Raw genomic sequence first — 15,222 nt, 5'->3', positions numbered from 1 at the left:
CGGAAATTCCTACACTACCAGGCTTCCGGGTAGAATTATAATCCATGGGTGGTGCATGAGAACCTAGCATAATAATGATCAAAAAACAATAACATTTCATATTAAAGTTCATTTTAGTGCTCCAGAGACTTGAAGTGTAATATATCCGGAATTTTGAATTAGCGTAATGAGTAAATCTAGTGTAGCTAGTCTACTGATCACTAGCTAACACAGTGACAAAATAAGTAAATGAAAATGTGTCCTCAATATCTTCGTATCCAAGGCCTAAAGAATGGTATAAAAGTTAACTTCATCACTAAAATACTACACACGTAATCGCGTTAAGAATAAAAATAAATTAACATAAGTGTTCCCACTAAGGTCCATCTATCAGATTTAACTTAAGCTAAGACTATGGAAGACAAAAAAAAAAAAAAAAAAAGGTGAATCAACCGCCATCTGTTGTTTGTACTGTACTAATACACTCTTTATTAGTTTGAATAACAACATAAGCCAACTATTTTCATTTAAACCTTACAGGAAAATTAGTTGAATTCGGCTGAACAAGGGTTTATTTTCTGCTATCTTCATAAGTGATTGAATTAATGAATCACTCAGTCAAAAGACTAGTAACCAGGCCCAAATAAACATGAACTTCCAATGTGGATCAGTGTAAACTTGTTCTTTTGACTGCTCCCTTTAGGGTTGCCACAGCAGATCATCTGCCTTCATCTCACCCTATTTCTCCTCTGTCAAATCATCCCTCGACATGTCTTCCTTGGTTACATCCATGAATCTTCTCTGTGGGCTTCCTCTTTTGCTCGAGGCCTGGAAGCTCAATATTTAACACCCTTTGTACAGTATATCCACCAGCCCTCTTCTGCACATATCCAAACCTTCTTGCCTCTTTAACTTTGTCTCCATACTACTCAACCTGAACTGTCCCTCTGATGTACCCATTTCAAATCTTGTCCTTTATGGTCAGTCCCAATGAAAATCTTAACATTAGATCAGACCAAATTAAAGAATGAAAATCAATTATATTAACCATGAGAATGTATCAACATGAGTGTATTATCAGGCTAAATTAAACATGGCAGTACACTTATTTGTTATTTAATTTAAGCACTGTCTTGGACAAATGGTTTTGGCAAGCAGACCAGTTGATGTTGGATCCTGAAGTCAATCCCACAAGGCGGAATAATCAAGACATTTAATGCAAAAATGTTTTATTAACGCAGTATAATTGCAATGTGATTACCTTACATCATTTAAAAAAAGAAACTCCAGTGCAAGATACATAAAAAAGAAAGGGAAAAGGAAAGTAATTCATTATTTATCTACTGAAAACTTGTAATTTACATATGTTTTGGCTAGGCAAACACCCGACCCTTTTTGAAACAGTGCATACCGATAAAGATGTTGTATGCCTCTGACCTCTTCCATTCATTTATTCAACATTAATATGAACTAGCTGATACCAGAAGCTACTTCATGATCTTGTAGGTGAGCAGCTTTGACCACTCTTACATGCTCAGTTCCTTCAGTACCTTTCTTGGTACCTTTTCTGTTATGTACTGCTTATTTCAAACCTCCACACAAAAATACAGTGGGATTCACTTCTAGGTTCTGACTAACCCTACATTTATTCTTTGTGTGCTCTTTTCTTGTTTAGGATCATTATCCTGTTAAAATAAAAAGTCCACATCTGCTTCAACCCAAGCTTTCAGACACATGGCCTCACATTACCTTCATGCGCCCTTTGATCTGAATTCATATTTGGATTGTTCATTATAAGCTGTGTGCTCCCAGAGGCAGTGAAATAAACCTAAACCAGAACATTCTCGCCACAAATTGTATGAGGTTACATTGCCCCCCAAAATTGTCTTTGGTCTGGAAAAAAAACAATCAAACCATGTTTACCGTTAGTGTAAGCAATGAACTCTATTTGTGCAGAGAAATTTATTCTAAAAGCCCTTGCCTTTGCATCTGTGTTCACCGACAAAATGTAGTTTTACTCTAAAATCCTCTTAGACAAATTCAACCTTCCATGCAGCTTGATTTTATTCACTCTCTCCCTGATTGCAGAAAGATGCATTTTGACCCTTACAGTTACCTGTAGACACTGATAGAAAATTTCTGGCTTTTTAGAGACTCTTTCGAACATGAAACAGCATACACTTTGGTGTAATTCGATGGAGCGGCCAATCCTGGACAAACTGATAGTTCTTTACATGTATAATACTACTTATTGTGGTATTATTTATTTCAGATAATTTGGAGATCTTGTTTAAATCACCTACCAGACATAAAAGCATACATAATAATTTTTCTAAAGGCTACAGAAAGCTCTTTAGGTCTATGTACAATGACCACACAAAATACATAAACACCTCACCTTGTCACAGGTCATAGTCTGTAGGGATGCATTTCATTTTTATACCGTTTTTCAAGATTTAAACAATGTCCTTTTTATATGTGAGCTTATAAAATTTATTCACAGGGACTGTATCAAAGAGGATGAAGTGCTTTTTCAAATATGTTAAAAAAAATCGGACGTAGATTTTTGTTTTTCTCGTGTCTGTAGCACTCTGTGAATCAAGTGCAGCAATCTTTAACTCAGGAGCTCTCTGAGACATTCTTAAATTTGTTTACAACTTTACAAAACATGTTTCTTCTCTTAAACATTTGTTCACTGCTATAAAAGTCCTGATAATTGTGCATTAGCGTTTTTGTTGTGTCAGTCTAACGTCATATTCTTCACATGGGCTATGAAGTGCACAAAAAACAAGATCCTGTGAAATTCATGGCTGACAAAACTGACATTTTGCTCAGGCCTGTTATTGGGCTTATGCCATTTGAAGAGATTTAAAAAAAAGTCAGTGAAGGTCTCCAACTTGGTGTGGAAGGGTAGTAGTTACTGCACCATCTTTGGTATTGGGTTTGTCTTTGCCTTTCATGAAAAAGGTCAGCAGCTCGCCTTTCCCTTTGACATATATGGGCCCTCTTCGGATAAAACGAAAGCCGTACTCCTTCAGGATGTCATAGCAGTCCTCTACAACCTGAGGTCCAAGTAGAACATAGCATTTAGAAGAGATGGACACAATAAAAAGGATGCTTAAATTTGCTGTATCTTTGGTTTTGGGAGCGTTTGGTTGTGCTACCTGGATGTTTCCCATCACTCCAGTTGACTCCATTCTGCTCGCCACGTTGACCGTGTTGCCCCAGATGTCATAGTGAGGTTTACGAGCTCCGATCACTCCGGCCAGAACTGCTCCTTTATTTAGACCTTAAGGGATCAAAAAGGAGACATGAACACATGTGCACATTTGCAGTTGGACACTCAGACTCACTCTCAGGTGCAAACACTGACCGATTCGTAGCATAAAGTTGTTGAAGGACTGCTTGTTGAGGTTGTTGAGGGTGACTTTCATGGCCAAGGCAAAGTCTGCCAGGTCAGCGAGGTGCTGCCAGCGCTCAATCAGCAACTGGTCCTCTGGCTGTAGACAACCAGTAAATAGCTCTTATAATTATTAGAATAATCAGTTTAGATAAAAGGCTTCAACAGATTGGTATAGACATATAATGCTGATAGATTATCACACCTTGCGGTTGCCATATCCATTTGTGTTGCTTTCCGGTGTGAGGCCTGACGCGGCCATGTAGGTGCTTCCAATCGTCTTGATCTTAGTAATGCACCTGAACTCGTCCCTGTCTAATAACTGGTGGGGAAAGTGGACACTGATTAGTTTTACTTCCTGGTGTTACATTCATGCTTTGAGGTCACGTTTAGTTTAGTGTACGTTTAGTGTGCAACATTGCCAGAACTCACGCTGTCAAAGTCGGAGATGATCTCATTGAGAATCCTCAGACACTCAATGCCCCCGTTATTGATGCTCTCCTCAGTGTAGAAATCAGAAAAATTGGGGATGGATGCAAACATTACCCCTATTTCATCATACCCCTGGCTGTACAGCTCCTACACAAAACAAATGACTTGTTGGGTCATAAAAAACAGTTTTTAAGCTTGTTGCCACTAATATGTAATTATAAGATAGGCCACAAGATGGCACAGTACAGCATCACCTGCGGTACCTTCATTACTTTAAGCTGCTTTTGAACAACTCTTTCTGCTGCTCACACAGAAGGTGTAAGCTCAAATGGTTTTAAATCGCAAAATGCTGTTTAATATGGCTTCTCGTCCATTCTCACTCATGTTGTTTTCTCTCCCTGACTCCTATGGTAACAAACTCAACATATATACCTCGTCTCTTTTTTTAGTGCCCAGAAAGTGTTTTGCCACATGCTCTGGCAGCATGTTGGTGACCAACGCTTCATTCCAGCGTCTCATTTCAAAGACTCTCTCTTTCTGATCGTGAACGCCAATCTTCCACAGAAATAGTTTCCTGGACTGTTGCTCCAGCTGCACACAGACATGCAACACAGACAGAATTAATGAAATATTTTGAGAGAAACCTATTATGGAAAAATTAGAATTTTGTTGAACAACATTTTCTTGTGCAGGTTCTAACCCTCCGGGTGTTACATAGATGTGACACTCACGTGGCGTGCAAAGAAGTAAAAACCAATCATCATAACAATAATCATCACTGTCATGAGGTACTTGGATGGCACTATCAATGTTCTGAAAATACAAAAGTGGGATACCATTAGAGACAATACTGTCATTAACAGTGCTGAAAAAAAGTAATTGGCCCCTTAACCCTTAACTGGTTATGCCACCCTTGGTAACAAGAACTGCAATCAAGCATTTGCAATAACTGGCAATGAATCTTTCACATCACTGTAGTGAAATTTTGGTCCAGTCTTCTTTGCACACTTGTTTTAATTCACTACACTGGAGGGTTTTCAAGCATGAACGGCCTGTGTAAGGTCACGCCAAAGCATCTTAAGACGATTTATGTCTGGACTTTGTCTAGGCCACTCCATAACCTTCATCTTGCTTTCTTTGAGCCATTCAAAGGTGGATCTGCTGGTGTTTCAGATCATTGTTCTGCTGCATAACCCAAGTGTGCTTGAGCTTCATGGCAGGAATTCATGGTCAGACTTCAGGATTTTCTGGTAAAGAGCAGAATTCATGGTTCCATCAGTTACAGCAAGTTGTCCAGGTCCTGAAGCAGCAAAGCAGCCCTGGACCATCACGCTACCACCACCATGTTTGACTGGTGGTATGATGTTCTTTTTACGAAATGTTGTGTTAGTTTATACCAGATGGAACAGGACTCAAACGTTCCAAAAAATGTAACTTTTGTCTCGTCAGTCCACAGAATATTTTCCCAAAAGTCTTGGGGATCATCAAGATGTTTTTTGGAAACTATGAGATGTTCTTTATGTTCTTTTTGGGTTATTATTACTCAAGTTAGCATTGTCTAATAACTATTCAAATTTGTTTGATCATATGAACTATGTAAGTATGACAAATCTGGAACAACCTAAAAAAAACAGGAAGGAGGCGACTACTTTTTCACAGCACTGTAGACACAGCAGCAAATCCAACCTAAAGCAAAACACCCAGAATAACCTAAAAGAGACATCTATCGATGATTAGTCATTTCTCACCTGTAGGAGGCAAACTGCATGTAATCATACAGATCATATAGGTCCCGCCAGCTGTAGATATTAACGGCTCCAGTTGCTGTGACAACCAGCACCATGAGGCCTAGTTTAATCAGGTGGCTCACTTGCACCAACATGGTTGTTGCAATGAGTGACATCACAGCCATGAAGCTGTAGTGCTTCGGATTATCTGCACAGCCTCCGTCACCGAGCGACTCCAACATCGGACCAGACGTGCTGTTGAAGATCCGAAGGGATGGAGGTGCACAACTTAACTGCAACACAACGAAAAGAAAAAAATCCACTCACTCCAACTGGCAGAAAAATTAACAACTTCACGTTTTGAGCTAAAACTTGTGCCTATGTCGACAATAACCCGAATACGAGAACAGCAGTAGTAAAACATGCATCGTTATTTTATTTTTTCCTTCATTTTCTTCAAAGGGCGACTGTCACTTTGAAGAAATGAACGCTCTCTTTAGCATCCGCTATTCTCGTCAGCCCACAAAGGCAGCAGCGTGTGTAGCAAGCTGCTCCTATGGGGCTGTGACAAATGAGCCAGCAGGCAGCAAGACAGACAACTAATAGACCCCACTGGGATCATACAGTTAGACACATAAAAGGCAGTGATAGTCTGATGAGGACAAAGTGGGAACACACTTATGGAAAGTCGAATGCACACACACTCAGATTGGGAGCTATGATGTTGTACATTAATCCCAACTGGAATTTCCTGGAAACTGATTGTATGTATTTTCCTGTTATGACATTAAGTTATATAACGAAATGACAAAATGTTTATCCATATTGCCATGATTACGGACATGCACACATGCAGTTTTACCAAGTTTCTTGAAGTCGTACCATGTCAGCGATCACAGCCATGGTTAGAACAAATATGCCTGCCATGGCCCACGTGTTTCTCGCCCATCGGGTGCGATCAATCCACATTGAGAAAGATACCAACCTCTTGGAGAACATCTGTGATAAGAAAATGTTAAAAAGGTAGCCATCTTTTATATAGTGTAGTGTAAACTGTAGAACTTTCATTCTGTCCTGTGCGACAATAAAATCAGTACTGCTTTGAGGAAAATTCCTTATCAATTGTAAAAACCAATCAAAATGCTAAATATCACTTAGCTAAAGACCTGCGAGAATAAGTTTTTTACAGGACTGAATTCAGTGCTCTGAAAAGCTAAGTACACCCTCACTGCTTCCATAGGAATTAAGACCTTAAGAAGCAGCAAAGTGCTGCTAATCAAATGCACTTGATTAGCAAGTGTGAGCACCTCTATAAAAGCAGAGGTTTTGTCAGCTTGCTGATTTGGAGCATTCAGGTGTGTGTTAACACAATGGCACAATCTTTCCAGTAGTGGACGTCCCAGCAAATTCACCCCAAGGTTAGACTGTGCAATTCTCAGAAAACTGCAAAAAACATCAACAAAAAACCAGGAGCTACATCTCAGACTCTACAGATCTCAGTTAGCATGTTAAATGTTAAAGTTCACGAGAGAACATTTAGAAACAGACTGAACAAGTAGATCTTATTTGGAAGGGTTGCCAGCAAAAAGCCTCTTCTCTAGTTGCAACTTAAAACTTAACTTAAAACCACAAAACTTCTGGAACAACATCCTTTGGACTTTTGGACATCAATATGGAGATGTACAGCTGTAATGCACAAGACTGTATTTGGCAAAAACCAAGCACAATATATCAGCATAAACACCCCAACTGTCAACCACAGTGGTGGAGGAGTGATGGGCTTGTTTTACAACCACTGGACCTGAACACTGTATAGCAAAGTATTCTAGAGTCCAACTGGGTCGTTCAACAGGATGACCCAGGCACAGCAGCAACAGAAAAGCTGAAAAAGAAAAGAATCAAGGTGCAGCAATGACCTTGTCAAAATCCAGACTTCAACCTGACTGAAATGCTGTGGCAGGACTTTAAGAGAGCTGTGCATGAACAGATGCCGACAAACCTCAATGAACTGAAGTAACATTGTATAGTAGAGTGGGCCAAAGTTCCCACCCAATGATGTGAGAGACTGATAACATCAGACAGTTACTTCAAGGTATTGTTGCTAAGGTTGCTCTAAAACCTACTGAATCATGGGGTGTACTTAGTTTTTCACATCACCATAGTTTTTAGGCTCTACATTATTGTTAGAGAGGTTTGAACATACTAATCAAAGGCATTTAGCAATTAATTGGTTACCATTATCGACAATTTACAAAAAAATTACGTTTCCTTTTTAAAAAAATTTCTCACCCTGGGGAAGATGGCTGCCAGGGAGCATACTGTGAGTATTAGCAGCAATACCTGTCCTACTGCGAGAGTCACATAGTTCACAAACAACCTAGAAGGAGAACACACATCATCAGACAACGTCCTACAATTTCTAATAAATTATCATGTGCTATCACCACAACAATACATAAACAAAACATAAATGAACTCGTACATGGCCAAGGAGTCAGTCCCAGCTGTTACAGGGTGAGAGTCGGGGTATGCCCAGTACAAGTGTATAACAGGGCTAACACAGGGAGACAGACAACCACACATGCTCACACTCATTTAGTATCACCAATTCACCTAACATGGAAGTGTTTGGACTGCTGGAGGAAACCGGCACAGTTACACGGAGAACATGCAAACTCCACATACAAAGGTCTCCTGGGAGGTGATGGTGCTGCACTGCTGTGCCACCCATGCTATAAAGTGACACATACATGATACATAAACTCACAATGGGTCTATGAAGACCTCCATTGCTGTGATGAAAAGGAGTACAATCATGCAGCAGGAGAAGGCCGCTCCGCTCCTCCTCTCCTTCTCTGAGGAGTAGTGGTCCTCCAACTTTCCATCCACAAAACAGAGAGAAACGGGGTTGATCTCATGATCCTTCATTCTGTCAAAAATGCAGTGAGATTTAGCAGGAAGAAAAGAACATTTTGAAGGACATGGATACTAAAAATGGGAGATGGGGCACAGATTGAGGAGATGCACATGGGTTACTTCACTGAGTTTGTTTCTTTTCAATTCCTGGAACACCGAATCCGATTTCTATGATTTAGTCTTTAAAATGAATCCTTTATTGCACTTTCTAAAATTTTGTGATTTCTTTTTTCTTACATTTTTTGAGTCTCTCTCTCCAGCAGCTCCTGCTGGAGTCGTCTGTTGATGGTTTGTTCCTCGGCTCTGTTACTCATCTAAGGTTGCCAGTAACGCAAAGAGAAACACATCAGATACAGACAACATTACCAAGTGAACCTTTCTCTTTTATAATTGAAAAAATAAATCAAATCGTTTATCTTTTTATAAACATATAGATAGGCCTTACTCATGTATACACAAGTAACAACACACTTTAATCTTTGGTTACTGAAATGATGACCGGCAGCTGTAATTCACCTCCTTTTTAGACTCAGTAGGTGTGGACTGTTGTGAGACTGCATTCCCATTGGATGCTGTGGTGTTGATCAACTGTTTGGAATTTCTATTGGTCAGTGTACCAGGTGTCTGAGGAGGAGAAGCAGATAAGACATCTGTTAATATTACATCAATAACAAAAACAAAAAATGTTCATTTAATTGATTTGATTTATTTTGTATGGGATAAAGGCACAAGCCACTCACATTTCCATTGAGTCCATTGGCTTTCTGCTGAGGAACTAGAACTAAGTAAGTGTCAATGCCTTTCTCCAGCAGGTACTCACACCTCTCTCCACCATTCCCCGGCTCCAGTTCAAATTCCCCATGCAGACTGTCTTTTGTGGTCTGGGAAATATGTACTCTCCTAGATAGCATACAAAACTGTGAATTTTAGAAAAAAAATGAACTGCTCTCAGACACACACTACGCAGACACCAAGGAAGCGCACAATTTTCCTACCCAGGAATCCCTCCAGATTCCATTTTATTGGCCACAGTGACATCTGTGGACCAAACATCAAACTGCCAGCGTTTCTGCCCGAGTACTCCTCCCAGCACGGTGCCGGTGTGGACGCCCACGCGCATGTCAACCTCGGTTTGTGTCTTTTCTCGAACGTACCTAGACCATGCGAGAAATCAGGGGGTCACTGGAAAATTAACTGTTGCTCATATTGTTAAGCAGCTTTAAAATTTTAATTGAGCCTTTCCTCTCTAATTTTTTTTCTCTATGTGGTGACTTCCTTTCTCCATTATTTTGTCTAAGCTTTGTTTTTTTTTTTTTAAATTTACAGTTTTAATTCTAATGTTTTAATAATAATGTTTTCATTGTGTTTTCCTCCCCTATTCCTAATTAGTAAGGTCACTACTTACGAGATGGCTTTTACCATAGCCAGGCCCATCTTTATGGAGCATACGGCATGGTCCTCCCTGAAGTCAGGAAGACCACAGATGCAATAGTAACAGTCTCCAAGAATCTTAATCCTCAGCTGATGATGTTCCTGTAATGTGAGATCAGACACGGATGTTTACCTCAATAACAGAAAGGTACTGGTACTATAACTCAAACAATCCAATAATGTCATTATATAGTCTTATAAACACTTCTCAGTACATAATTCAGAAAAAAGATGCTTGTAGAAATCAAGAAATTGTGTCATCTCATTGCTTTGTCTGGCAGAGTGGCTTCAGTTCTAATTCACAATATTCTATGCAGTGGTCGGTTAGTTTATAACTTTGAGAACTGCTAAGACTTTAAGTGAGGGGTGAGTCTGCTTCAATTGACAGGTGTGCACACACAGAGCTGTAGCTGATGACTGTCTGCTATTAACTGGACCTCTACACACTGTGTATAGCATTTTGGAGGAATTATCTGACATATAATATAACTTCTTGTGTTGTACAAATCACCCAAGAGGTTTGTGCTTCAGTTTTGGTGAGCATATTTTTCATATTTTATAAGCCTGTTACTTAGTTAGCAGTAATTAGTATATATCTGTATCTGCTGTATAGTTTATGGATGTAGCCTGCTAACCAAACTTGTTAGCCCTCGCTGATGACTCAGCATATACCCATTATATCTAACAATAGACTCACTGACAACTTTATTAGGCTAAGCTGTTCAACTGCTTGTTAATACAAAAGTTCAAACGGAGCATCAGCATGGAGAAAAAGCTTGATTTAAGTGACTCTGAAAGTGGCATGGTTGTTGGTGTCAGACAGGCTGATCTGAGTATTTCAGAAACTGCTTATCTACTGGGATTTTCCCACCATCTTTAGAGTTTACAGAGGAAAAAAAAAGAAAAATATCCACTGAGCAGCAGTTCTCTGGACAAAAATGCCTTGTTAGTTTTAGATGTCAGATGACAAACGACACATTGGTTCAAGCTAATAGAAAGGCAGCAGTAACTCAGATAACCAAATCTTTACAAACAAGGTATGCAGAAGAGCATCTCTGGAGGCACAACATATCTAACCTCGAAGAAAACTGGACAGCAGCAGAACACCGTACCGGGTGCCACTGCTGTCAGCTAAGCAGAGGAAGCTGAGGGTACAATTAACATAGGCTCAACAAAAAGACTGAGAAGTTGTTGCCTAATGTGATGAGTCTTGATTTCTGCTGTAACATAGGGCTGGTAGGGTCAGGATTTGGTTTAAATAACATGAACGTATGCATCCATGCTGCCTTGTATTGTTAGTGTAATGGTATGGAGGACATTTTCTTGTCAATCTTTGTGTCCTTATTACTAATTTAGCATTCTTTAAACTCCACAGCCCACTAGAGTATTTGTTACTGACCATGTCCATCCCTCTATAACCACAGTGTACCCATCTTCTAATGGTGCTTCTAGGAATGTCACAACGCTCAGACCATCTCAAACTGGCTTTTTGAACATGCCAATGAGTTCACTGTACTCAACTGGTCTCCACAGTCATGAGCACCTTTTGGATGAGGCAGAACTGAAGATTTGCAGCTGACAAATGTGGATCAACTGTGTGATGTTATCATGTCAGTATGACAAAAGGTCTCTGAGGAATGTTCCAGCACCGTGTTGAATCTATGTGTACCTAATAAAGTGTCTTATGAGTACATATATCTCACAGGAAAAAACAGTTGAACCCACTCTGATACTCACTGCTGCCAGTTTATCAAAGCGAGCAAACAGTTCATTGAGCAGCTTTACAAGCTCCTGGGCGCTGCAGGCTGAGGACAACTGGGTGAAGCCCACAATGTCTGCAAACAGGATGCTGCAATAAAAGTGGATGATTAAAAACAATGAAACACTTTCCTGTTGCAAAAAATATTGTGAAACAGAGGTTTGATAAAATTAAAAACACATTTTTTTTTAGTGATCCTGACCTAACGTTTTCATGGCGGTACATGTACATGGTGTTGAACTGCTGCTGCTGCCGGACTTCGTTCTGATTTGCCTGGTTCTTCATGCCCTGCAGCATCTCATCAGCAATGTGTTTGGGCAGGATGGACAGTAATAGTTCCTCCTACATAGAGCAAGATTTGAAAGAAGGTGCGAGATGTGAGAAATAGGAAAAGAAAAGTCATCCCTATTTCTGTACGTGTACAGAAAGTGTACAAATTTACATTTTATTTTCCTCTTAGCTCTCAAGAATCCCGTCAAGTGGTCAGATATGTCCTAACTGGCTGGTTGTTTTCCATCTTTGACCCAGTCTCCCACTGAAAAGGCACGGTGGGAATACTATCTCTCCTCTGTCTCTTCGTTTGTCTTTTTGCCTCCCCATCCATATCCGCACGTCCCTCACTTTTCACCATCTTTTCCGCCCCTTTTTCAAACAACTCTCAAGAGTCTGCTGTCTTTGTTTTGCAAATAGTCACAGGCAGGCGTGACAGTGTCTTAAAGGGAATAATTAAATGCTTGGTGACAATAACTGCACATTTGTATCATCTTTCAATCTGTGATGATGGTGAGCAATTGCCATTTTTTTGCAATTTGCGATTGCTGTTAGATGCGTTACCGCCGTTTCTTTAATTTAACACCTCTTCTAGCCAAGATAAGCCTTCATAGCAGATTAATATTGATGCCACAGAAGGTAAAGCGTGGCATAGTGGCTGTAAGGAACACAAAAGAGCAATCTTAAAGGATTTACAGCAAAATGGTGACCTGAACGCAGCTTGAGGTTTGATTAAAATGAAGAAGTAATAAACAGGCTAACATATAATAAAAAGTGTAAAAACATAATTCCTTTTTAAAATGCTTCATGGGGAAACATGTCCTCATTCTCTCTATTGCATCTGTTGGCTGGCAAAGTGCTAAAGGGACCTTATTGTGTCAGGTCCCTGACGGTGGCTGCGCTGGTGAAAACAACTGCCTCTCTAACAACCTATTAGTCTTGAGCTGAGCAAAACATCCTGTAATTAATCAGAGTGTTGCATCTCACCCTTCTATTTGTGTACTTGTGCATTTGTGGGTTTGTTTGGCCAAAAATAAGAAAATGCGTTCACTCACCAAAGAAAATGTGCATGTGGGTATGGGTAATATACCTGCTGGGTGCTTTGCTCCTCCAGCGTCAGTTTCACCTCCAGTGACTGACGAGCTTCCAAAAATGCTGTCCTGTACTTCCTGTCTGCCATGTAGTACGACATCACACCCACTATGGTGGCACACAGGTACAGCATCACGTTGGCTAGCAACTGAAAAAGAGGAGAAAAGTGCCACAAAAGTGTTTGTGTGGACAATAATAATATGCATTATAATAAACAGTATATTTATAAATATTATTATCATTTCATCATCATCTCAACTGCTGAAATGAATTTACCAAATATGGGATAAACAAAGCATTTATCCTAGCTTATATATAAGATAAACCTAACGTGTGAATATGATGTGTGTATATATTGTATGTATATATGTTTATATTATTTCTACATTGAAGTGGATGCCAAATTTCATTTTTATTTGAGTAATGTACTTTTCAGTGACAATAAATTGAATCTAATCTAAAGATCAGTGTGTGGAAACTGACTTTTAACTTTTAGATGCAATTTTGTTTCCAAATTGCTCAAAACAACATTATTTGGGATGCAGTGCAATCACACATGGTGTATTCATATGCACTCTCATTATAAATTGAGACTGCGTTTAAAATAATATTATATCTGACTTATATATATTTACCTTTGGGGGCCTAAAACTTAGTCCAAGTGTGGCAAAAAGACAATAAATGTGAATGGAAGGAAATTAGTTTGCATTAACAAAACACTGCACAAAATCGAAAAAACAAAGGGGTTTTATTTAACGCAGTAAATTATGAATTTATTTACTATCCATAATCCAAACCCACTTTACCTGTCACACCTCTCCACTTGGGTATTAGGCCCTGAAACAGTGTGAGGCCCCTTAAATTTTGCACTGTTTGCATAATGGTCTTACTCTGGGTACCAGTGCTCTAGCCTGGTGAAGGTCTGGTGCAGCCTAGTAAAAAGAAAAACTGACAACATGCATAAATTTGGGTCCTGGATGGGAACCACTGCCCTAGAATCAAATGTACACACATCTAATATCACACTTTCTGCTTTTCTATTTTGTTGTTGTTTGTTTTGCATTTACAAACGTTTTAAAGTTCTAGCTGCTTTATTCCTTGTGAGTTTACCAGACATTTACCTGTCTGACCAGCATCGCCCCCTGCGCGCCATCCTTAAACTTCTGAGCCACCGTGATCCCCAAAACCAGAGTGTGAATCCCGCACGAGAGGACAGCGAGGAGAAGCAGGGCCACCAGGTTCAGTGGCAAAGTTAGAAAGCAGGAGAAAATGAAGAAAGTCTGCCAGCCCACCGAGTCACTAGCATGTGGGAAGCGCTCGTAGTTCAGTCCCATGTAACACAAAACATGCACGGTGACCATCAGCCACAGTATGTAGGGCACTGCTCCGCGCCACACAGGTGATGCGGGGAGTTTCTGCAACCAGCACAGCACGTAGAGCGCAACGTCCGCAGCCAGCCCCACAGCTGCCACCACCACCATCGCCAGTTTGTCCTCAGTGTACACCACCGCACACATGATGATGACGAAGCTGTTGAAGAGAGCGGCGAACATCACCAGCACTAGCAGGTTCTCCTGTCTCTGCCGACGGAAGTAGTTCTGATAGAGCCTTTCCAACGACTCGGGGGTAAAGGTGAGGCGCACTGCGCGGGGCAGGCAGCGGCAGCAGCTGGACTGCACTACGGTCACTTCACGCCTCCGACCCACGTCACGGCCCGGATCACTGGAAACCTGGGCCGAGTACTCCACCGAGTACTCTGCAGACTGCTCCGTGTCCATTGTGCGGACCCGGTTCAGAGACATGCTTCTTTGTTAAAGGTTAATCCTCTTGGTTAGTGGAATACTGTGTTACAACACTAATGTGAAAATCCACGGAAAAGTTGTGACGTGCCCCATTACTGTTTGATTGTTTTTGCAGCTGACCGCATGATCAAAGTTTTCATGATTTTTAAAGGCTCTTCCAAACGAGACAAAAACATTTAAATCAGAAAATAACTCCATTCCATTCTTCAGTTCAGTCCCACCATGTAAAGTGGCTTACCTTTTAATATAGAGTTAGTGCCTTCAAATACAAAAACACATTTAAGATAGAGGAGATTCTCAGAGCCTCTAGTTCCCAGGCAGGTGAAGTCTCGTTTGTCATCGTTGTAGATCTACTAAATCAATATCAATCAAAAATATAATCTTTTCAGAGAGACTACTGTAAGCTTTACTCTG

The 15,222-nt window shown here is 40.3% G+C and overlaps 1 protein-coding gene across 1 annotated transcript; it reads right to left on the bottom strand.

Moving 5' to 3' along the window:
• Nucleotides 1-1,269: 1,269 nt before the first annotated feature.
• adcy3a (adenylate cyclase 3a) lies at nucleotides 1,270-14,808 on the bottom strand. The gene is made up of 20 exons (XM_063496571.1): nucleotides 14,128-14,808; nucleotides 13,005-13,154; nucleotides 11,847-11,986; nucleotides 11,623-11,734; nucleotides 9,860-9,987; nucleotides 9,450-9,608; nucleotides 9,195-9,354; nucleotides 8,971-9,078; nucleotides 8,692-8,768; nucleotides 8,306-8,467; nucleotides 7,828-7,915; nucleotides 6,421-6,537; nucleotides 5,560-5,831; nucleotides 4,543-4,624; nucleotides 4,244-4,402; nucleotides 3,812-3,958; nucleotides 3,585-3,701; nucleotides 3,353-3,479; nucleotides 3,144-3,268; nucleotides 1,270-3,041 (listed from the first exon to the last, which is right to left on the bottom strand). Exons 1-20 carry the CDS (start codon nucleotides 14,806-14,808, stop codon nucleotides 2,859-2,861), a joined length of 3,294 nt encoding a protein of 1,097 aa, XP_063352641.1. The 3' UTR covers nucleotides 1,270-2,858.
• Between the last annotated feature and the right edge of the window lie 414 nt (nucleotides 14,809-15,222).

Source organism: Pelmatolapia mariae, linkage group LG15 (genome assembly GCF_036321145.2).
Source record: "Pelmatolapia mariae isolate MD_Pm_ZW linkage group LG15, Pm_UMD_F_2, whole genome shotgun sequence".
In the NCBI taxonomy this organism is placed as follows: domain Eukaryota; kingdom Metazoa; phylum Chordata; class Actinopteri; order Cichliformes; family Cichlidae; genus Pelmatolapia; species Pelmatolapia mariae.
The sequence above is the reverse complement of the archived record's forward strand: the minus strand, read 5'-3'. Positions and strand labels throughout refer to the sequence as shown.